This window comes from Sarcophilus harrisii, chromosome 3, assembly GCF_902635505.1.
Source record: "Sarcophilus harrisii chromosome 3, mSarHar1.11, whole genome shotgun sequence".
In the NCBI taxonomy this organism is placed as follows: Eukaryota; Metazoa; Chordata; class Mammalia; order Dasyuromorphia; family Dasyuridae; genus Sarcophilus; species Sarcophilus harrisii.
The window spans coordinates 80,332,851-80,358,482 of NC_045428.1; the positions used below are offsets into that span (position 1 = coordinate 80,332,851).

Here is a 25,632-nt window from a genome sequence, read left to right on the forward strand (position 1 = left end):
CACCAAATTGAAAAGCCTAGCAAGCCTACCTAAGGTCAGAAAGCTTCTCAAAAGTAATAAATATTTTGAGGAACAGCCAAATGTGTAAGCATTAAATGAAGCATTAGTGATACTTAGAATGATACAGTCACAGTCCTTTTGAAGTAATTGATGTGAACTATCAAGAAAGTGAGGGTGCAGGAGACTTCTTAAACCACTTATTACATTAGCCAGTTTGTGACTCTTAAATTGCTTGCTAAATTTATGTAATTGATTAAATATATTTTCAGTTGTTAATGTTCAACATTATGTTGATATTAATGTTCAACAAATATCATTTCATCTGTTATCAGTTCATTCTTTTCTTCTGATTGTTCAAGATCACTTAGCAAATTTAACAGAAGCATGTACTTGTACCAGTTCAGTTGATGACATTTAAGCAAATGTTACTTTTCTTGCCTAAAATTTTAATACATTTTAATAGTTAATACAACTTTCTTGTTATTGCAACAAATTCAGTAAACTGTAAAGTGCTACTATATATATATAGTAGTTTTGCTCAGCTGGAGATAGAAAGTTCTTAGGAATGGACATTATACTGGAGAAGTAAAACTCCATACTACATAAGACAAGTATAGACAAACTTATTTAAAGGGAAAAAGCAATCACAACAGGGCAGCTAAAAAGGAAGATTCTCAGAGGAGGTGACCCCAAAATGAACCTTGAAGAAAAATAAAGATTCCAAGGGGTTTGAGTTGAGGAGGTACCTTGTGCAAATGTATAAAAAAAGAGATAAAACGGCAAGGAATTCAGTTTGGTTAAAACATGGAGTGCATTAAGATAATTTTCTTAATTTTCAATCAAAAAATGTTCTTTTTAAAAAATCTTAGAATAATTTAAAAATACAAGTACTATAAGAATCCATTTAAGATTTTTACCCTACTAACTTGTTTTAAACTTTGTAGCCTTTTTTCTTTGTATAGAAAAGGCCTGCTTTACACACACACACACACTTACTTGTTTCCCCCTACAACAGACGATGTTAGGAAGTAGATAGGCCAATAAAGAAAAAAGAATAATAAAGGTTTTTCTTGTTTATGATATTTTAAGGGTTGTTTCTTTTTAAGAAAGCCTTAGAAAGAATGCTGATCACAAAACTACTAATCTTTGCCCCACCATTTTCATTTTGACCTGAGGCTCTTTGAAACTTATTTCCTCATCTACAAAATAGGAATAATAAAACATCATAGAATTACTATGAAGCTCAAATGAGATTGTGTAGGATAGTAAAGAATGAGTTAGATTAAAAATTATTTTCATAATTTTTTTGTTTTTTAACTTTTTTTCTTATCTGTTACAGCTTGTAATTAGAGTCCACATGTCTGATGACAGCTCCAAAACAATGATGGTAGATGAGAGGCAGACAGTGAGACAAGTATTGGATAACTTGATGGACAAATCACACTGTGGCTATAGTTTAGACTGGTCACTAGTAGAAACTATCTCCGAATTACAAATGGGTTAGTAATTTTGTTGTGCTAGTCTTTTATATCTTTGTAAGATCTTTATGGTCTATAAAAGTATACTTTTTAAATCCTTTTGTTACAAATTTCGTTGTCATTTTTACACGAGTTGGATTTTTTTTCCTTGTGTTTATAATATCTGATTTGTCTGATTGTTGGTTAAATTATAATTAATACAAGATTATAATCTACATCATTTCACTGATATCTTTGCTATATTGGGGACAGAACAAAGCATGAAAAGTACTATATTTTCTTTGAATTGGTATGTACTGTTGACCAGTTATTTTATCCTACTACAATTATGGTTATGTTGCTTATGTCTGATTTTTCCATGATAAATAGAAGACCTCTTAATACTTTTAGGCAATTTCTTATAATCTATAAATTTCAAATAGTCTTTATTGTTAAATTCACCACTAAGAGTATAAAAAGGAACTTATATCAAAAAAAGTGTTTTGTATTAATTACAATTTTAGATTTCTAAAGTTATTCTGATAGCATTATGGCATTTAATTTCATCTCACTTTTTGTTATTTGATTTATTTCTATTGTTATTGCTAACTATTGTGTTCTTAAATTTTTCACCTATCTCCAAAAATATTAACTAATTTTCCTTAAACAAATACTCTTAAATTCAAAGATTAACCAACACATTTTATCCTGGTAATACTGACTCAGATGGCTTTTTGAACCTTGCATATTTGAGTTCATAAAGTTCATCTAAAAGTAAGTGATAGTCATAAAAAATTTCCTGTTACAATAACATAGCAAGGTATACTTGTACATCTCCATGTATATATGATATTCCTAAATTCCTCTTGCTTCTTTTATGTAGTTCAAGGAAGAGACACAAATAAATTTTTCCAATCAGATACAATATGTGGATTTTAAAGTTATATAATACATTTATGTCACTCTGATTTTTCATTTTCTAGTTTTAATTTTCCCAAATATAGAAAAGGGCTATAATAATAGCAATAATAATAGTACCACTTTTTATTTGTAAATTTTTTTTTACTTTCCCAAGATTATTTATGTGTTTTCAAAACAACCCAATGAGAAGGTAGGATTTTTTTAATTTATAGAAGAGAGAGAAATGAGGACCAGATTGGTGTATACTAGTGAATTGACAGCTGGGACATAATGGAACAGAAACTAAGATCCAGATTTCCTGATTCCTAATCCAGTATTTCTTTATCAAAATAATTTAAGTTCATTAGTTAATTATTTCAAACTTGATTTTTAACTTGAATACTGCGTCATATTGAATCATTTTAAATAAAATGATTTAGCACTACAAATCATCTGAAAATTTGAAAAATAAATATTAATAACAGCTTTCCCTTTTTTTCCACTGACATAAAAATTAATGTATTCATGTTGATAATCCCAACTTTCTATCATGAATCCTTTGAAAAATATTTTAATTTTAATGAAGGGCATTTAGAAATTACTATTCGTATTTTTTAAATCAAAGGAAAATTAATAGTTTTGAAATATGTTAATAACATACAAAATAATTTATTATGAAAATAAAACCATAAAATGTTTGGGATGAAAGGTAAATAAACTTCTTCACCAGATACCAGTACGTTTGCAAAAGGGAGCATCCTTTTGAAAGAGGGGTATTTAAGACAAAAGCAGTTTCAAACATAAGGAAGAATGTTTTAACAATTAAATCTGCCAGAAAGTGAAATAGACTATCCCCGGATGCAATAAGCTCTTAGTCACAGATGTATTCAAAAACAGACTGCGTGTTAAAAATATATAGCTTAACATGGTGGTGCGTGCTTATAACCCTGCTATTGCAAGGCTGAGACTGGTGGGTCTCTTAAATTTGGAAGTTCTGAGCCATGGTGAGGCTAAAGTTGGTTGAGTGTCATTATTAAGTTGAGCACCAATATCATGACATTCTGAAAGCAGGGGAGCCACAAAACAACAATATGTGTGGTCGAATAAAGGATTGCTGCACTGATTGGGAATTGAGGCTAAGAGATACACCCCAGGGAACCTCTAACTTTCATGATAAATGATTTTATAAAATATCTCACATTAGAAAACTACTGTGCTCTTAATCCCAAAAGACAGTATAGGTAAATAGATTTTTAAACGATTTAGGTAAATTCATGGATAACAGATCCATAGTAGTTTGGGAAACATAGAATGATTTGAGCACAGAGTGGAAATCTGTCTTTATAGGACAGTTTCCTATATTCCCATAAGAATGTGGATGGGTATGGCACAGTAGGGCACTTCTCATATCTTAATGCTTTAAAATTCTGGAAGATTTAAAATCTTACCAGTGGATTGACGTGTCTCTTGTGAATACAAATTATATTCCTTTCGATATTTCATGAACTACTTTGGCCAAAACATTTATTACTTAGTGACTACCAGTCATTTAGCTATATATACATATACTTAGCTATAAGTGAGCGGATCTTCTTGACACAGTTGTCCCAGCTCCTGTGCAAAGTCTTTGCTGCTTGGGCCCCCTTAGCATAGCTTTTGGACACCTGAGCACGGTTGCAGACACTCTACAAAGCCACAGCACACGTGCCCCCTCTTCCTGTTCTTCCCAGCCCTGTTACCCTGCCAATTCTGGTTCTATTGTTCACTTGGAATCTCCCAAGACCCGGGTTCGAATCCTGCCTCAGATGGTCCTCAGCATTGTAGTGCCAAACTAACCACGCTACTTGTCAGCAATAAAATAAAGGTTATACAAGCACCACCTTACATGGTGGTGGGGAGAGTGAAATAAGATGGTCCACATCAGGCGCTCTAAAAAGGCAAATGATAAAACATGTGTAGAAACCACTGTTGTTCTTAGGTGATCGTGGACATGTCACTAGCTCTCTTTCCTCCTTAGGGGGACAAGATGACCCCAATATTTCTAGCTCCAAATGGATGATCTGCTATTGATGATTTTAATGGAGGAAGTCCTCAATATATGGTACCAAAGAATAAAATTGCTTACCAAAAATTACTTTAGCTTCTTAAGAGGGTAATGTAAGTCCAGTGTAAACGGCATAGTAGACTTAGAAGTCAGGAAGACTTGAATGAAAGTTTGCCTCAAATAGTAACTTGTGAACCTGTGTGAGTTACTACTGCCTCTTTTTCCTCATCTAAGAAATGGGCATAAATAACAACCATTTCACAAGATTGCTTTACAAACATTTAAAATACAGCATAAATATTAACTTTTATTATTACTGTAGCCCCTGAATCAATAAATATTCCAAAGTAAATACTCATTTTCAGGAAAATGATATTTTTTCCCTTCAGATATTTTTATACCCTCTAGTAGCTCCTTAGGTTTTCATTTAAATAGTTCTAGTTAAAATTTGTTAGTTAAAGCTATTGATTTTTTTCTTTGTATCCTTTGGAAATTAATTTAGATGAGGAATTCTGATTATCCTCTTTTTTCTTTCTGTGTATAGGAGTGATAAGTGTTGAGGATTATAGGATTATTTAAAGTCATTGTTATAATTTACTAATTTTCTAAGGATAGATCAATTGGTCAGTAACTTTTAAAGCATCTTCCATGTATCAGATATAAGAGTAGGCAGTGGGGATAGATACAAAGACAAAAATGAAAAAGCCTTTGCCTTCAAGAAGTTTGTATTTTAGCAGGAAAGGTAACATATAATTGTATAAACATATAGATATAGATTTTTTTTTAATGTAAAGTGATTTTGTGGTAGGGAGGCAGGTACTAATTGGAGGATCAGGAACAACCTTATGTACAATATGCTGCTTGGGATAAATTTGAAATGAAAATAGGGATTCTAAGAGGCAAAGATGATAAGGGAATACATTTGACTTAGCGTCCCACTTAAATCCAAAATCATATGAAATAAGTTTTTATTTAAAATGGTAATACTGGTACCTCTGAAATAAAATTTTGATGTACTCATAGTAATATTAGTACCAATATTAACATACCTTTGTTGACCCAGAAATCAAGTTGCTATTAGAAATAAAAACATGGGTTCTGCTCTTAGAAGGAATCACAGATTAAGTATTCATACCCTATACATAAACAAGCCTTTAATTTGGAAAGCTTTTTTAGGTAGTATTTTTAAATGACTTCTTCCATCATACCTCTATGTCTATCCTTCAACTGCTTTAAGATACTATTATTTATTTAATAACATTTTCTTATTTTCTTTTTTCAAGCTTAAAAAATTTATCTTGGAAGATTTATTAAATTATTTTAATTTTGTTTTTGTAGGAATGTGATGTTCAGAGATGTTATTTTATTTTATTACTTAGTTATTTTAATACTGTAAGAATTGGCTACTTCTGTTAATCATATATGATGATTTATTTCATTAAGGTAGCAACATTTGCTTCAAGCACAGTGCACTGTAATGATTTATGCTGTCACTGGCACCACAAAATTTCATAAAATTTCAATGAAAATTGTTTTATGTGAGTATGTTTTAAGGGGGGAAGACCCAACTGACAAGAGTGTTTGAGAGTTAGAATGAGATGCCTTTTCATTATTCATAACTATTTATTTGTTCATAGTATGCTATTATATACCTTTATTATGCTTATCTACAGTTTCTGCAACTTAAAATTAGGAACTTTTTTTGTATTTAAGAATTAGCATTTTGAAGACAGGCTTAAAATCTGTATTAATTTAACACTCCCGTATTAAGATTATAATGAATCTAAGATTATAATAATTGTTTCATTAAAATTAGTTTACTTTTGTTTTATATAGTGATCCAAATTCATTTAATAAATTGTTGACTATTCCTTTGTCTCATTTCACATTAGCCAAACATTCTGGTTTCCCTAATTTTTTAGTAGGCACCAGGTATTTACTTGACTAAGTTGACATCAGTCAACTAAGTGCCTGGTTTTGTTTTTTTTTCACTTTCCTTTATTCCCATCACTTGCCAAATCTTAGGAGCTTAAAATTAGAAAAACCTTTTTCCTCTAGAAGTGAGTTTAGTCCAAAAATGAAGAAATTGAAGTTTGAAAAGTTTAAGTGACTGCCCAAAGTTTACTTAGCAGTAAAAGGCAGAACTGGAATTCAAACTAGATCCTCTTGAGTCCAAATTCAGCATTCTTTCCACTACACTACATTGCTCTGCCAAATACGCAGAGATAAGTAATTCATCTTCATCATGAACATCTTAACACCACATTCCTACAAAAACAAAAACCTTCCCCATATTTACCAAATAAAGTCTAAGCTCTTCAACTTGATACACAGAGATCCCTGATCATGTTTTCAATCTATTTCCATTCTATTACCTCCCACAATGACTTGCATATAGCATAATTTAAATATTTATTGAATGATTTGTCTACACATTGAATCCCAGTGTTAGGGAGGATAATTAATATTCACTGAGGAAACAATCTGACCTATACAATTTATTAGTGAAACGAGTATAATAAACAGTTCATTAGACTTCCCAGTCAGTCCAAAGACCCTGAACACAATGAACCAATTTTTTTGTATTAAAACAATCAAATAAAGCCAGTTAATTAAAAGAAGACAATTAACCAAGATACAAAACTAAGTAATCTGCTTTCTAATTGGAGGAAAGATTAGGGATTTTCCAAATTGGGAGGGGAAGGAAGAACAGGTACAATTCCCTGAAATCCTATTCCTCCCAAGTATCTGTATTCAGTCTAAAAGACTTGGAAAAAATAAATCATTAACAAGTACAAGGCCAGTTTTCAAATAAAACATACAGGTTGTTTAAGATATATAATTGTGAGAAGACTCTATGTGTCAGTCTTTCAATCTACTTGGGTCTCTGGTCAGCATAATCTAAGTCCTTAGTTAAAGGCCTCTAAGCAACAGCTAGAAATAATCCAACTTCCCAGCCACACAAGACTAAGTTCAAACAATGCAATAAAGTTTTATCATAATTTCCATAATTGAATAAAGCTTTCTTACAAGACAAAAATTGAACTAATTCCATAATTGAGTAGAAAGGGAACTAAGATAGCTTTAGAATTGAGTCATAAGATACAGTCAGTATGGCTCATTCAGTTCCCACAGTTTTTGCTTTAATTTTTCCTTCACTCCCTTTGTTTAAGGGGTTTTGTAAGCCATATAAAGCTTCTAGATACAGTAGCTTTCTAATGAATCTAGCATTAGAATGCTCAGATCATAACACTCCCCAAACAGAAGTCTTCAATGAATCCTAGTCTATAATGTAAAATAATTTCATTCTGAGATTGTTACAGCAATGAAGTACTAATAAAACTTTGTCATTTGGGCAGAGAGAATCTTTGAAGATCATGAAAACTTAGTTGAAAATCTTCTAAACTGGACAAGAGATAGTCAAAACAAGCTTATATTTGTGGAACGTATAGAAAAATATGCACTTTTCAAAAACCCCCAGGTAAGCTTGAAAAATCTTGTAAGATTGAAATATAGTTTATTTGCTATTTTGACCTAATTAGATAACTGTTTTGAAAAATGGGCAACTTGATGACAAGTATATATATAGCACCATAGGATGACTTGCTTTCTGGCTTGTGTAGATATCCTAACAATCAAAATGTTAGCCTTTAAAAGTGTTTAACCATCTGATGACAGAAGTTGCTACTACTTTTCAACAGAAGGATCATTTCTACTAATTAATATTTTTATTAAATAATTGTAAAGATGCTTACATTGGGAAAGCTTAACCTTTTGTTGTGATTGCATGTTGTTAGGCTTTAAAACCATCACCAGTAAACTAAATCTGGCCCACCCACTGTTTTTATGTGTTTTTTGTATGGTTCCCAATCTAAGAGAGTAAGTAGCCAAAAAAATTGATGACCTAGGCATCAGCCTAATGATGAACTTTTTCATTCTTACATAGAGTGGTCTTCTGCAACCAAATACAGTTATTGTCAGGTCCATATCCACAGCCCTTCCTGCTTGATAAGACCAGTCAGAATTTATAGTCCATTAGCATAGAATTGGTGAACCTATCACCCAGAACATGATAATGTGTAAGAGTTAGGCATTAATCAAAGTTATACTAAATAAGCTATTAGCAGAAGATACTTTTTTATTTATTTAAAATTAAATACAAAATAAAACAAGAAAAAGCAAAATAGACAAAGACAGAAAAGGAATATTTTTAAAATACAAAGCAGAACATCAGGAAGGACTCATAATGTATAACAATACATTTCCATTTCCAAAAAGCATATTTGATAGAAGAGATTATATATTCATGACTGTCTAGCTTTGCTTTCTTGTAGGTATCTTGTTCTCTGCTGTGCATTTTTTACTTTATTCTTTTTTTCCCCTTTCATCCCCCAGAACCCCTAAGCAGGCTAGAGTTATATATAACTCTATGTTTTATATATATCTATACACACACACACACACACACATATATACATATATATGTATTTAAAACAGAATTTAGCCTAACACAACCAGATATCAAAACTTATTACAAAACATATTACAAAGCAATAATTATCAAAACAGTTTGATACTGGCTAAGAAATTGTTATTGGTTGTTGTCCTTTGTTCTTGAAGAGGACCAAAATGGCATCACTATGTTACAGTGTGTCTGACTATGGCTGATCAGACCAATATGAGCTCAGAATGCTCTGCCACAAGCCATACACAAACAGTCCCTATGAACATTTGGGTGGACTCTATAACTTTAGGAATTTCACATTTCTTCTGAACTAATTCAATTCTACTTTGCTCATAGGAGCACTGCACTTTGTCTGATTGGAGCATGCCATGCTGGTTGGTAGTGTCCCAGCATGTCCCATGCCATACAATCAATTCTAAAGTTCTTGAGACTCTGAGAGTGGTAGAGTGTGGACTACATTAGGTACATGATACACAGTAGTAAATGACCATAATAATCTAGTATCTGATAAACATAAAGATCTTTATCTTTGGGAATCTTTATCTTTGGGAAAGATCTTTGGGAAAAGAATTCACCATGTACCAAAAATTGATGGAAAAACTGGAAAGCAATTTGGCAGAAAACTATGTATAAGCGTCTCATATTGTATCCCAAGATAAGATATGTGATTTAGACATAAAGAGTGATATCATAAGTAAATTAAAGGACCATGGAATACTTTAGATCTATATTTAAGGAAACAAAAGATAGTAGAGAGAAGAACATTTTGGGATGTAAAATGGATAATTTAGATTACATAAAATGAGAAAGAGTTTGCACAAATAAAACCAATGCAGCCAAGAAATTTTTTACAGCAAGTTTCTCATTTCTCAAACATAAAGAACCAAGTCAAATTTATGAAACTATAGTCCTTCCCCAATTGATGAATGGTCAAAGAATAAGAATGGGCAGTTTTCAGAAGAAGAAATCAAAACCATCTATGATTATAAAAAAATTCTCTAAACCACAATTGGTTAGAAATGTACAAATTAAAACAACTCTGAAGCACCACCCACCAGCTATCAGATTGACTAAGGTGACAGAAAAGGAAAATGACAAATTTTGGAGGGGATGTAGAAAAAATGGGGCTTAATGCAGTGTTGGACATTGAGCAGCAGCAGATCCACATTTTTGGATAGCAATTTTGAAACCATGTCCAAAGGACTAATAAGTTGTGCATATTCCTTGACTCAGCAATACCACCACTAAAATCCCAAAGAGATTAAAGAAAAAGGAAACAGTGCATATGTACAAAAATAATTATAGCAGCTCTTTTTGTGGTGGTGAAGAATTGGGTAATTGAAGGGATATCCATCATTTGGGGAATGAATAAGTGCTGATATACAATTATGTTGGAATATACATGTTCTAAGAAATGATAAGCAGGATGCTTTCAGAAAAAAAACCTGCAAAGTCTTATATTAACTGATGCAAAGTGAAGTGATTCAGAAAAATATTGTTCATATTAACAGCAATATTGTAAGGATGATCAGCTGTGAGTGACTTAACTATACTCAGAAAAACATTGATATAGGATAGTTGTAAGGGATCTGTGATGAAAAATGCTATCCATATGCAGAGAATGACCTGGTGGCCACCTAATGCAAATCAAAGCATACCTTTTTTTTTTTTTTTTAAATCTTTTTTTCCTTTGATCTGTATTTTCTTCTACAACATGGCTAATATGGAAATGCATTTTGCGTAACTACACATGTGTAATCCAAATCAAAATGCTTGCTTTCTCAAGGAGGGAAGAGGGAATTTAGAATTCAAAAATTATAAAAAGCAAATGTTTAAAATTGTTTTTACATGTAAAAATATAAAGTAACATTTTCAAAACAAAGGAGGGAAGTTAAAAACTAACTTTGGGGGAATCTGGATCAGTTGGTTTTTTAGGTATAAAACAACTGCTTTAAATGTAAGGATTTTTTTATTCATTTGTATCTTTTAAGTTTAATTGTGATATGATATTCTAAAACATAGTTTTTATTTATATGTAATGTTTACCATACAGTTACAAAAGGGAGAAGATTTCAGAAGCAACTAATACAGAAAGATAGATGAGAGGAAGAAAAGCAATAGTAGACATCTGGTAGTGGTCAATTTTTTTTAGAAGAGGCAGCAATATGTGTGTGACAAAGGAATATATAGAATTTCAGGTTTTTGGTCATAAATTTATCTTTTATACTAGATCTTAAATTTAATGTCTTTGTTTTCTCTTTCAGAACTATCTCCTAGGAAGAAAGGAAACATCTGAGATGGCAGACAGAAATAAAGAAGTGCTGCTGGAGGTATAATTGTAAATTTTTTTAATGTTATTTTCAAAAATATAATAGGAAAGCTGTTGTTATAAATATAGTAAATAGTACATATGCTTTGCAACTTGAATCTGTTATTCTCAGAAATTAAAACAGTCTTTTGCCAGATTAGTATCTAGGATTATAATAGAAATTGTGTTTTAATTGTTGAAATTTTGTTTTGATGATTCTTTGTATTAACCATGGTAGTTAAAAGGCAAATGATTTTCCAATTTTGTGAACTTACTTTATTTTTAAGAGTAAGTTTTGTTGATAACTTTTATATTTATGTCACAGCTATTTTTGGATTTTCATCATACTTTCCCCCTGTCCCATTACTGAACTCTGCCTTGTAACCAAAGGATTTGTAACAAAAACAACTCATATAGCAACCCTTCTGACTGTATATATAACATTCTGCACTTGTATCAATAGTACCAACATTTACACCAAAGAAAGAAGAGAAATATATTTGATCATCTGATTTCTGGGACAAAAATATTGACAATTTTGATTTCTTAGAATTTGACTTCCTTTTAGAGTTGTTTTCACTTTTATCATTATAACCAGAGTATAATATTCTTCTACCAGTATCACTTGGTGCAAAGCCTTATTATAGTCCAGTAATATTCCTTTATATTCTTTTTTTTTTTTTTTACATAGCATCCTTTTCAAAAGTAGAGATTTTTTTTCTAATATAGATTTTTATCTAAACAAGGTAGATTAATAGAAAGTCTGATAGTATTATACAATATATACAGTGGAGAGTTTTTAAAGTATAACCCATTTGAACTTTTTTTTTTAATTTAAATTTCTGGAACTATTTTATTGCAATTACAATACAGTATTTGGTTTTCTGTTGAGAGATTTATTTCTAATTGTCACAACAACTAAGTATTTTGCAAATGGTTAATCTTTGAGATGTTTAAGTAGTATAGTGTTTCTGTTAAGTGGCACATTTTGTTTAACTATAAATAAAGTAGAATTAAAATACAAATACAAGTTCTTAACTTTTTTTGTGTCGTTTCACCGACTTGACTTCACCAGCTGAGAAGATCTCTTCTAAGAATAATGTTTTTTAATAATAGAAGGAAATGCTAAGATTCATGAAAATAAAGCAGCTTAGGTGATACAGGAGATAGAGTGGCCTGGAGTCAGGAGGACCTGAGTTCAAATCCAGTCTGACATTTACTACTTGTGTTATCCTAAGCAAATCACTTAATCCTGTTTGCCTCAGTTTGCCACTAGAGGGGCAGATCACTCTAGTATCTTTCCCAAGAAAACTCCAAATAAGGTCACAGAGTTGGAGAAGACTGAAACAACTAAATAATAACATGAAAAAACAAAGGTTTACACCTATTTTTCCCATCCAAGTTCACAGAGGTCTTGAAATTTAACTATGAACCCCAGATTAAAAATGCCTGAATTAGAAGGTTTACAAATTGCTTTACACACTATAATTGTGGGATTGAATTTTTCAGAGACATAGGTATAAAAGGATTAAAAAACTACTGGTGTTTATGATCATTTACATGAGATATTTTATAGGTAGGAAGATGTTGACAAAAATTAGTCAAAACAGCTGTAGTGCCAGACATGGAGACAAGATGATCTGGTTAGAATTCTGCCTCACATACTAGCAATTTGACCCTGAGTAAATCATTTAACTTTTAGGGTCTATAATATGAAGATTGAACTTGGTTAAAGCTCCTTCCACAGTGTGTGTGTGTGTGTGTGTGTGTGTGTGTGTGTGTGTGTGTGTGTACAGGTAGCATGGTTTCAACATATAATAAAGACAGTCAGTTTCATGCTAACATCTTATATCATGTGAATAAGTTTATTTTGACAAGTTAAGAATTATAATCCTTTCTACTTTATTCATTGTTCTGTTTCAGGAGTGTTTTTGTGGGAGTTCTGTGACAGTCCCAGAACTTGAAGGAGTATTGTGGCTGAAAGATGATGGCAAGAAGTCCTGGAAAAAACGCTATTTTCTTTTGCGAGCTTCTGGTATCTACTATGTTCCTAAAGGAAAAGCAAAGGTGTGTTCTTTATAGTAAAAATGTTTAATTTTTTTTATTGATATTGCTTTTGTTATTTGGTGGGTTGTTTGTTTTGTTTTTGTATTGTATTGTATTGTACTGTATTGTTTTTTAACTTCAAAGACATTTTCCACCATACTTTGTCACAAAGAAAAACATAAAACTGACGAAGTAGCCAGTACTACTTATCAAGAATACACAAGCTACACGCGTAGTCCCTCACATCAGGGCAAATATGAGAGAAATTTGTTTCATCATCTGTGCTTAAGCACCAAGACTCTTCACTGAAATTAATCTGAGTTTAACTGCTTTTTAATGTTATTTTTATTTATAATAGCCATTGTATTTTGTTTGCTCGCTTCTGCTTTCTTCACTTTGCATCAGCTCATAAATGTACTCCTTTGTTTCTTCAAATGCTTTATGTGTATTGTTTCCTATAAAACATTTCCCTTTAATTATGTTCATGAATAGCAGTTTGTTCCTGCATTTTTCTGTTGATGAATAATCATTTTCTTTCTAGTTTTTTTCACCATAAAAAAAGTATTGCTTTAAGTATTTTGTTCAATATTAAACTTTTTTATTTTCTATCTAAGTTCCTATATATGTTACCTTTTGTGGAATCACTGTGTACGATCAGTTTAATAATTTATCTTAATATAATTCTAAATTTTCTTAGCACAGTTAGCCCAGTTTCTAGCCAATAGTATTAGTATGTCTGCCTTTCCACAGTTCTCCCAAAATTAACTGTCTTTGTCCATCATCTTATCCAATCTTATTGATTAGAGTAAAATCTTCCAGTTGTTTTAATTTGCTTTTTTTATTATTAGTGTTTTCATGTATTTTGCATATTAAGAAAATTAGCCTGGTCAGAATTCTCATTTTTATTATATTGGCACAAACTAACTGAGAGCATAGAGTATACCTCCAATCCTTAACTTTTTTCCTAATTTAGGAAACATTTTGTAATTCAATTTTAAACAGGCATTGAGTTTGTTTGGGTAAGTGAACTCCCAACTATTATATGCAAATATAATTAGAAAGCATATAGCTGAATATTAGATATTGATATAATACCAACTATTCACCTTAATGATAATTTTAGACCTTAAACATCACCATTTACTTAATAGGGAAGCAAAAGGAACTGCTACCACAGATAGCAATATATTCATGAAAATACATGTCATAAAATTTGTTATATTTCTCATAAATCTGGATTACACTGTCTCACCAATCCACTAAAGAGATATGGTGAAGTGAGTGTACATTTCAGAAATATGAACTACCCATAATTACTATTTTGACATTTGTCATTTTCCTCTTTTCTTATCTCTGCCAATCTGATGAGTGTGAGGTAGTATCTCAGAGTTATTTTAATTTGCATTTCTCTACTTATTAGTGATTTAGAATATTTTTTTTCTTTTGGCTATTAGTAAGTTAGATTTCTTCCTCTGAAAATTGTTTCTTCATAACCTTTGACTATTTATCAGTAGGAGGATGACTCTTATTCTTGTAAATTTGACTCTCTCTCCCCTCCTGCCCTCCCTCCCATTTCCTGTCCTTTTTTTTCTAATTTTAGCTACACTAGTTTTTGTTTATGCAAAACTTTTTTCATTTTTCATAATTAAAATTATTCACTTACTTGTAAATTTCTATCTCATTTGCTCATGAATTCTTTTTCTATCCATAAATCGCACAGGTCAGACGACTTTTAGAGTATTGTGTTCCATTCTAGATATATGCATTTTAAGAAGGACATTGACAAGATCAAAAGTGAAATAAATATAGTGAAAGCTCATTCAGCTTGGTTCTAGAAGGTAGAAGTAGAGGTAGTAGGTAGAAGTTATAAAGATACAGATTTAAGGTTAGTGTATGAACTTCCCAAAGAGTGGATGTTCTTCCCTTATCCATAGATCTGACTGGTAAAATATTCCTTGCTCCCTAATTTGTTTTGATGTGTATCCATTTTGACCTGATCTTGGTAAATGGTGTATATAATATGTCAGTCTTTATCTGGATTTTGTCAAATTGTGTTAGTTTTACCAGCAATTTTTGTGAAATGATTAAGTTCTTGTCCTAAAAACTTGGATTTTTGGGTTTATAAAACACTAAATTGCTATTGGATCATTTACTGCTGTTTGTTGTGTACCTAATCTATACTGATCCACCACTTTCTTAGCCAATACAGATTGCTGCTGTTGTTGTTTTGGTGGGGGTTTGCGGGGGAAGCAATCAAGATTGAGTGACTTGCCAAGGATCAAACAGTTTATAAGGGTTTTAACCCAGATTTGAATTCCAGTCCTGACTCCAGGGCTAATGTTCTATGCACTGTGCCACCTAGCTGCCCCAATTTATAATTTACTTCTCTTTTATAATACAGTTTAAGATCTAGTACTGCTAGAACACCTTAATATGACAATAGATAATTCTGATATCTTCTGAAAACTATTTATATCCTTTGACTTATCAGTTGGGGAATGGTTCTTATTTTTATAAGTTTAGCTTAGTTCCCTATTCTTACTGACCTTATTGTGCTCATGCTGGAGAAAGGACATAAGGATATAAAGAATGTAGTACTGTATTCAGTACTGAATCCTTGTTAAACATCTGAAAATCCACATGGGATATATAGGATCCATAGAAATATAATATTAGGAAATTCCTTCATGCATAATGCAAACCTCTTTTAACATGCTGTATTTTTTTTTAAATACCCTCCTCAAAAAAACAAAAAACAAAAAACCCTACATATCTGTAATTTTTAACCTAACTATACTTTTTAAAATTGAATTTCCTTTAAGAAGCAAAAAAAAGTAAATAAATATTTTTCAAGATGTTATGAAAAGGGGATTTTTAAAATACATATTTCACATATTTTTATATATATTGGGTTCTGTGTGTGTTGAAGTCCCTTCAGTTCTAAAATGCTGTAACTAACTATAGATGTTTGGTGATAGATAGGTGTCATGAAGGAGAGAGGAGAATGAAAACATCAGGCTTTTTATACTTTTAGATCAGGCAATTAATGATACTGCTGTTAGAACTGAGGATAACTGGAGAAAGAAGCTAGTTTCAAGGGGAAAATTATAAACTCAGTCTGATTAATGTAGTAGAATGAAAAAATATTGTAGACAGTTGAAAATATGGGGCAAGGCAGCAAATGAGAGAGAAGGGCTAGAGATGTATGTAGTCTTTGAAGATGGAGTTAAATGAACTTACCAATGATTGTATACCAAGAAGAACATCGAATAAGCCTGGCTTTAGTATATACCCCTAGTTAGGAAGTACTGTATAGATTGTTGCTGACTTTTGTTTGTATATTAGGTTTCTCGGGACCTTGTATGCTTTCTTCAGCTGGATCATGTCAATGTTTACTATGGACAAGATTATCGGAACAAATACAAAGCACCTACAGACTATTGCTTGGTCCTGAAGGTAACTTAGTTGATAATTTCTTAAGAATTTCTTATTAAAGTTGCATAGTAGATAGGATTATCTATAATATTATCTTAGTGATATAAGCACCCAAACTGTCTTTATCTGAAATAATACTTTACTTTAGTTTAAAAGAAGCAAAAGAAAAATAATAAAGGTAACAACAGTAAGAATTGTGTGTTATACCAAAACTAAAATTTTAGTAATATAAATGGATACTGACATTTCAGCATTATATTCTATTATGTATAAGACAATTTACTCTTATTTCTTGTTATCTAAAATACATATTTGTCTTTAAAAAATTAAAATTAGTCCATTATGTGGGACAAAAATTCAGTTCAGCTCCTGAGAATTTTTTTTCCCATTTAGCTGGTGTTCTTTACTAAAGGGAACCATCAGAGGGCACCATCGTCTCAGTTAAGCTTCACTCCACTTTGATCCACTGCAGGAATAACATTAAAGTAAATCATTCCCACCAATTCCATTATTGTGCCCTACTTCTGAATTTTTTGTGGTGTTTTACTTTAGCCAGTTTTCTCCATGAAGTTTTCCAATCCAATTACTCCTTCACATTAGAGAGAGGGAAGAAATTAATATATATTTTGAATAAATTTAATTAAAGCAACTTTAAAAATATACTATGTAGCTGTCATTTTTATTTATCAAGATAAAATTAAACTGATTATATTTACAAATGAAGCAAAGATATATCATCCATAAGGATATTTAGAATCAGTTTCAGATTCTACTTCAGGTGATTAAAAGCTTGATCCCCTGGGCAAGACATTTATCCATTCTAAGCCTTCATTTGCAAAAGGTGGATTACAATAGTCTGTTTTTTGGCAGCCTTAAAGTTAAGAATTTTTACCTCTAAATTACCAATACAATCTGCCCTTCTTTTTAAAAATCATCAGTTTCTCCCTTATCATTTCATTTTGTGTATGGGTGTTTTTTTCCTACTCTCCTTCCCTATTCACTACTACCAGTTTATCAAAAAGGGAAAATATGATTCACTCCTCAGCCATATGTGTATTTACTGTATCATGGATACTTGTAGTAAATCACTAGAACACCCAAGACAATGGTTCTTAAACTTTTAGTTCCACAGACTAGTACTAAAATCCAAGAAGCTATATCTATCCTTCTTGTATCTTGTACCTAATTGATCCTTTTCCCTGATATCTCCCAAATAAATATTTTTTTTCTTCCCTGCTTTGGAGAGAGAGGAAAAAATTTAAAAAGCAGGAGAGATGGAGTATGAGCTCTAGACAGCAAGATAGTATGGTGAGGAATACTGAGAAATAGCAAGTTTCAAATTACATATATTGAATGTTTAGAAACAAAATCACAGCTCTTCACTTCTTAACCCACACTCTGAACACTCACCACTACTACTACTACCACCACCACTACTACCATCACTACCACCACCACCACCACCATCATTGTCTACCAAATTATTGAAATTATTGAATAATTGAATTCAATTGAATCGAATTGAATTGAATTATTGAAAAAGACTTTTTTTGGTAAGTAACAGAAAGGATCAGGACTAGCTTAGATTATCTTTTTCATAGCCTTTCCAAATCTCATTGGTACCTTCATGGAAATTCAGTTCAGTAAAATTGTATTGAATCAAGTTGGCAGCATTTGAATTAAGTAAATCAGGTTGTCAACACTAGTTGTAAGTAAACTTAAGAGAAAATTATTCTGATTTCTGAGTTTGCTAATTTTTCTATACTGTAGGCACTGGTTATGTTTAGTCTTCATGATACATCTATATACACTGTTTATATGTTAAATGACAAGTAAAGATTAAGGAGAAATCAGTCTATTTGCTTTTAAAAGGAAAAATCACAATAATTTCTGCAAAAATAATGAATCTAGTTAACACAAAATATCAGTTTCTCAAATGAAAAACAAAAGTTCATTTTATTAGACATGATGTGTAGGAAAGCAAGAATGATTAACATTTTTGAGAAGAGTATGAACATGAAACCTGAAGTATCACTAGTAAAAGAAATGTAATATATATTGAAGCCATAGATGTAATAATATATGATAGGTTTATGTACGAACCATTTTTAAAATTCAAAGAAACTATTTTTAGTTACAAATGCTTTCAAAGTATTGAGGGGGGGTTATTGATGGCTCTATAATTATCTTTGATTGTCTAATTTAGAATTGTGATTTTATAGCACCACATGTAAAGCTGTTGATTTATTCAATGGAATTGTCTATTTAAATGAAATTTTAGGCAAAAGACAAAGAAAAGGAAAATAGTGACTTAAGTCTGATTTTAGAAAAAGCTTATCAAAAATTATTTTGTATCCTAATTCTTTTACTAGGTGATTCTTCCAATCCGTGTTATATTTAAAATGAGATGAAGATGTGTGTGGTTTGTTTTTTAGTGGAGAAAGATACATAAAAATTTTTCAATCATTATTAAGTGTAAAGTATTTATAACTGACCCAATGACCTTCCACACATTTCATACTCTTACTGGCTGTCTTTTTGTGGCTTTTTTTTTCTCCTCCCCCAAGATTGACCTTCACATTCATTTTAATCTACTTTTATCCTTGTTTGAAAAAAGTTTAGGAGAAGCTAAGAACAATGTGATTTCCTCTGAACCATAAACAGTACTGAGGATATCTCTTGTACAGCTGATGTTAACCAGTGAACTATGGTTTCACTCAGAACAACTTGTGACACACTAACCATTTCCTTTTCTTTTTTGGAAAGCTTTGCTAAAATAGATCAAGAGATGTTATAGATATAATTTATCTAGATTTTAGCAAAGCATTCAGAAAGCTCTCATGCTATTTTGGTGGGGCGGAAATGGAGATCTGTAGTCTATATGATGATATTCCATGATAGTAGATTTAGAACTGATTGAATGGATATGTTAAGCATAATTTAGGAAGACTACTGATAATCAGGATGATTGGAATTAATGTTAATCTGTTGAAGGAATGGGAAATTGTCTGAAAAGAAATAGCATAGCAGACAAGGTGAGGAGAACATGATAACTCTCTTCCAGTTAGGGCCCTTTCTCAGAAGAGAAATTACATTTTTTTTTCTCTTTGTCCTTGGAGGGCAGATTTTGAGCCAAAAGAGAAAAGTTGCAAATAGGGAAATTTAGGTTTGGTATATGGGAAAATTTGCTATCAATTAGAACTAACCAAAATGGAATGAGTCATTATATGAAGTAGTGGGCTCCCCTTACTAGAGACATTCAAGCAATGAATGGATGGCCATTTGTTAGATATGTTTTATATAGATTCTTGTTCAGATGAACACTGAGGGTCTCTTCTAATAATAAGTTTCTGTATACGACTATGAGTTGTTTGAGGAAAGACTGGAGTCCAGATACTGCCTTACTCCAAGGCCAGTTCTTTCTTTCCACTTTACCATACTGCCTATGTGGAGCATATACTTTCAACTTTGATCATGATAGAAGTTTGTTTTTAAATATTTAGCTTTGAGGCTAGAAATTTAATCAAATGCAGCTAGTGAATTTGCTGATTTTTCTCTCACTCTATAAATGAACATCTAATATGCAGGATTGTTAAAAAGAAATGTTTTGCAACCTTAAAGCACTCCAGAATTTTGAGACATGAATTGTTAAACATGTCTAAGGTATTCCTGTGTTCTTACAAATCATCATAAAAATCATAAGAGAACTTTTTAGCATCATAAAATTACCAAGTTAAAGCAACTAAATAATTATAAAATCACCAACTTAAAGCAGTAAGTGGAATTTTAGAAAACTTAATCAAATCTCTTTTATTAAAACCATCCCTATGGTTTTAGCATGGCCAAGGAATTGGGCCAGAGTTGGACACAGGAGTGCAGTGGGCTGGAGCCCTGAAGAACATCAGCAGTTCTTTTTTAATACTATATCTGCTGGTGGTGGCATATGGCAAGAAAAGTGAAAACTGTCTCCAAGAATTATACAGTAATATCACAAAAAAAAGCAATTGATGAGGCATAGTGGATATGAGCAAGCCACAATAACTAGTCAGTGAGAAACTGAAGGGAACAAGGAATAAATGACTATCATCAAGGAATTAAATGGTGAGAAGAAACTAGGGTCAAGTTACATGGCACAGGGTGGCAGTGATCCCCTGGTGAGCTTGCACTGAGAAAAGAAATGAAGCAAGTCTCTAATACAGGTAGCAAACTCATGAGAAAATATGGGAAAGAGTTGCAAAGGATGGACAGATCTGGATGGTTGCAATCTAATGATATAAAACATCTTTTCTAAACAATTAATGACCATTGTGCGGCTGCCTTGTTCCTTAAAATCTAACTTATAAGCCTAACGATAACTTTCACTATAAAAGTAATTGGTAAATTACTATGATTTCATTAGTATAGGGAAACTTGCTAGGTGGGTAAACTCAGTGCAAATTAGCACCTTCTTTCAAAATAACCTAAGACAGCTGTCTAAAGCACTAAGAGTTGAGACTATATTGCCAGTGTGAAGAGAGGCAAGGCTTATACCAAGGTCTTCCTGGTTTTGAGGCTGGCTGGCTGTCCTTTATGACACTCTGAAACTTCTGTCTCTCTTTAAATATTTATACACACATATACACAGCCCTACACCCTTTCCCAAGAGAGTTCCTTTTAGAGATATAACCTACATAAGCATTAGTATAACATATATTTCTGCACAGAAGGTGTTTGACCTACTTAGTTTAGAAGGACTTTTCCTATCCCAGTGTTCTCTATATCAGTGAAATCACAAGTACAGTCCCTAACTTTGAATTAATTTCATCCAGAACAGAGATGAAATTTTGTTGTGTCAAAATAAACAATTCTAAACAAAATAAATTGTTTAGAAAAGATGTTTTATATCATTAGATTGCAACCATCCAGATCTGTCCATCCTTGTTTTCTCTTCATTGTTCTAACATCACATGGAAATAATGTTTCTGCAATACACACTTTTGACAAAGGGAACAGAATAGTAGCAATGAAGTATATTTTTAAATGGGCATTAAAAATTTTACTATTTACTCATACTAAGCAATCTCTTATTGTCTTGGTTTATTTATACAGTTTGGTTCACAGAAAAAACTATTCTTTTTCCCTTTCCTAATTTTCATAGGTTGAAATTGAAATTGGTTTTGTTTCTTCTATAAGATATTTTGTTATTCTGCAGAATAGATATATACAAAAGATTTTCTGGAAATGCCCCAGAATATATCCACTTCATTTATTAGGTTAACCCTAATTCATATATCCTATTCCAAGAGTAAACACAAGATTTTAAAGAAATTACCTAATTGTTCTAACTGTTGTCAAGGTGACCTTAATTTTTGTTTCAGGATTTGCTTCTGTTATCTTGAAGTTACATTTGAAATTTCCTTTTCAATATTTTCTTTTTACTCCAGCACCCACAGATCCAAAAGAAATCTCAGTATATCAAGTATCTTTGTTGTGATGATGTTAGAACTCTGCATCAATGGGTAAATGGCATCCGGATTGCAAAGGCAAGATTTCCTTTAACATTTCTGATGGGTTCTTATGCAATTCAGCAAATATTTATCAAGTGCCCATTATGGACACACTATATTGTTTGTGCTAGATGCTAGGAATGCAAAACTGAAAAACAGACTTTCTGCTCTTGGGGAGACATCATTTTCTTATTATGTAATGGGAGTGGGGAGAGGTGGTGGTAATCAGAAAAGGCTAACTGGAGGAAATAGCAAAATGAGCTAAGCTTTAAAAACAGATTTCAGTAGATAGAAGTAGAAAGGAAGTATGTTGCTGATGCAAGAATGGTATTCATGGAGTCAAGAGAAAGTAAGACAAACTGGGGAATCATCCAATTTGGATAATATGCAACAAGAAGAAAGTAGTAGGAAATAAGCTTAGAAAGGTAGGCTGGAAGTTTATACTTTATCTTACAGTCAGAAAATCAGCTGAAGGTTTTTGGGTTGCTGGAATGACATGGTCAGATGTGTGCAGTATAAATGAACAACAGCTAGATGATCAGATCTGGAATGTCCTAGGAATCAAAATCAAACTTACTGGTCTATAAATTGACAGACACTATTCTCCACCATTTTTTAATTATTTTTTTTTTTCCACACAAAGATCCACTTTCTCTCCTTCCAACTTCCCCTCATTAAGAAAAGAAAATTTCTTTAACAAAGAAAAAATATATATATTTATAAAGTAAATTCTCACATTAACTGTGGGAGAATCTGGATATTTGTCTTTCTCCAATCTGTAGTATCTCTCCCATTTTCTGTGATCTTTTTTTTTTTTACTGAGTGTAGTTTTTCATTAATTGTGGATGTAGTTCATTTGGGCTAAGTAACTTGAATTCATTAAAGACAACTTAGATGCTAACTTATTATCTGCTTACTTATCTTGAATATCAACTCCTTGTTAAGTCATTCTTCTGGTCAGAGAAAACAGAAGTAAAGTAAAAATTGTTCTGCCTTTTCTCTATAGGCAAGTCCTCCCATCTATCTTGTTTTTTAATTCTCCTTTTCCTTTCAGTAGAGGAGAGGGATGGACCTGTGGTTTCATTGGTACAGTGAATCCTTAGGTGAACAAGATTCCCTTTACCAATATAGGCTGGCACATTTTCTAAAACATAAGAATCTTAGAGCAATTTAAAAGCTTCCCTGTCCAGCCACAGTATCTTCTGAGCTTTCACAGTACATACATACACTGATTTCATAGATTATATGTGGCTCAGATATTCTCCCTCTGTTAAATCTGGCCTTTCATCTGTACATTCCTTTTAAAATAGAAGTAGTTGGTAAGTTGCTTATATGTCTATCTATACTAGGCTCTCACTCTGATTCTCCAGAATTGCCCTCATCCTACCAGAATACTCTACTCCCTGTGTAATTTTACATAGGCCTCCTGGCCTTCTCACAGCAGAGCTTCCTTCTTTTAATTGATTAATTCTGCCTCCTTTTTAAGTAAAGTGTCCAGGCCGGTTTTCATTCTTCTTTGAATTTTTTCAACCATGTCCTAGTCCAGGCCTTTCTCCTCTCTCCCTTTCTTATTTCTTGGTTTGTGTTTTTATTTTTGCTTGTATTTGTATTCCTAGCACTTAATAGTTGCTTGACTCTTTAGACAAATTATATTTTAAGTTTCCATTAAGGATCTTGTTTCCTTCTATGTCTTCAGAATTTCATTCTTGGGTTGATTTCTCATTTTAGTTTTTAGTTCAAGAGATCCTACCTTTTCTTTTTCCTGTGAACCCCCTTAAATCTCCTTTCTCAGCTTTTCGGATATATTATGTCCCAGATTTTTTTCTCTTTCACAAACTCTCAAAGGGAATGATCACTTCCTCCTTAGGGGAGCCATCATTTCTGTTTCAGCAATCTGTTGGCTCCCTGTTAGCACGAGCCAGATCCATGTCCAAAAAATGTGTCTTTCTGCATTTTAAGCCCATTACATCTCTCTCAGTCCATAATTGGAACTTTTAGAATCCTGGTTATACATTAAATTGATCAGAGTTAATTAATCCTTTCAAAGTTCTTTGTCAATCCATGCATGTCTTTGCAGATTTCTTTGAAACCAGCCTGTTCTTCATTTCCTATAGCACAATCATTGTATTCATATCATAATTTGTTCATTCTCTTAATTGATGGTTACCCTCTTAGCATCTAGTTTTTTTTGTCACATACATAAAAGAGCTGCTATAAAGCTTGATCTCAATAGGGAATAGACCTAGTAGTAATGGCATCAGTATTACCAAGTCAAAGGATATGTTCAGTGACTTTGGGGGCAGAGGTCTAAATTATTTTCCAAAATGCCAGAGTCAATTCCTATCTCCAGCTGTACACCAGTGTATTTGTTTTCCACAACCTCTCTAACAATTATAATTTTACATTTTTGTCATCTTTGCTTATTCTGAAGGATATGTGATAGAATCTCAGTGTTGCTTTATTTTATTTTTTGGTAATAGTTATTTGGAGCATTTTTTTCACATATTCCAGAGGTTGGAGAAATCCAGTTATTAGTAGCCACATGGATATTTACACCTCAATCCTAAGTACCTGGTTAAAATTTTGGGAACAGATTGTCACTTCTCAATAATTTGAGAACCCATTAAATTTAATTTTCTTCAGTTTCAATTTGAAAGTTTCCAGTACTATACACCAATTGGCCTCTTTCACTACCCATTCCTTATCCTTCAGTTATTCTGTTAAATCAGCAAGCATTTATTAAGCATTACTATTTGACAGGTCCTATACTAAATTGTGAACTTACCAAGAATGACAAAGATCTGGTCCTTGCCTTCATGGAGCTCCCGGGAGAGGTGTTATCTGGAAAATACTTGAAGTAGAAGGAAGTATAAAGTTTTGCCTCTTGAAGAAAGTGGGATTTGAGCTGAGTTTTAAAGGAATCCAGGGGAACTCAAAAGAGAGGGAAAGAATACTAGAATTTCAGGAATAGGCGAGATTAATAAAAAAAGACAAATAGACTATGGTGTTTCAGAAGTGAAAAGGCTAGTATCTTATAGATTATATAGAAGAGAATGAAATATAAAAAGACTGGAAAGGTAGAAAGGGACCAGTTTATGAAAGGCTTTAAAATACAAACAGGATTTTATATTTGCTAAGTGCTGGGGGATATTATAAAAATAAAAAGAATGAAAAAGACTTTTCTGTTTCAGAATGAAACCAACTTTTTTCTAACTTACCTTACGCTTTGTCTTGCCAACTACTTTTTCATTTTTCTCCTGTAGTCTTCCTCTTTCTACTCCCTAATCTTCCTTGATCCCTTCGTCCTTAACTCCTTTACATACTCCTTTCTTACTTTTGAGCCTCTTTCATCCTAGAAGTAGAATCCTAGACAGATATCTCTTGAATTCCCCTTGAATCCTTCACACATAATTACTTCACTGGTCCAAACAACTTTAAATCGCCTGCTGGATTTTCTCCTTTTTTCTGTTAAAATCTTTTTCTCTTCTCCT

The 25,632-nt window shown here is 32.2% G+C and overlaps 1 protein-coding gene across 6 annotated transcripts in view; it reads left to right on the forward strand.

Annotated features, from left to right (window-relative positions):
• The window catches only part of RAPH1 (Ras association (RalGDS/AF-6) and pleckstrin homology domains 1), a 94,465-nt gene that overhangs the window by 61,815 nt on the left and 7,018 nt on the right, over positions 1-25,632 (forward strand). For all 6 annotated transcript variants that reach the window (XM_031958246.1, XM_031958248.1, XM_031958249.1 and 3 more), the window contains 6 exons: positions 1,340-1,499; positions 7,761-7,882; positions 11,131-11,196; positions 13,098-13,241; positions 16,566-16,676; positions 22,079-22,177. In XM_031958246.1, coding sequence (XP_031814106.1) covers positions 1,340-1,499; positions 7,761-7,882; positions 11,131-11,196; positions 13,098-13,241; positions 16,566-16,676; positions 22,079-22,177 — 702 coding nt within the window. The remainder of the gene's footprint in view (positions 1-1,339; positions 1,500-7,760; positions 7,883-11,130; positions 11,197-13,097; positions 13,242-16,565; positions 16,677-22,078; positions 22,178-25,632) is intronic.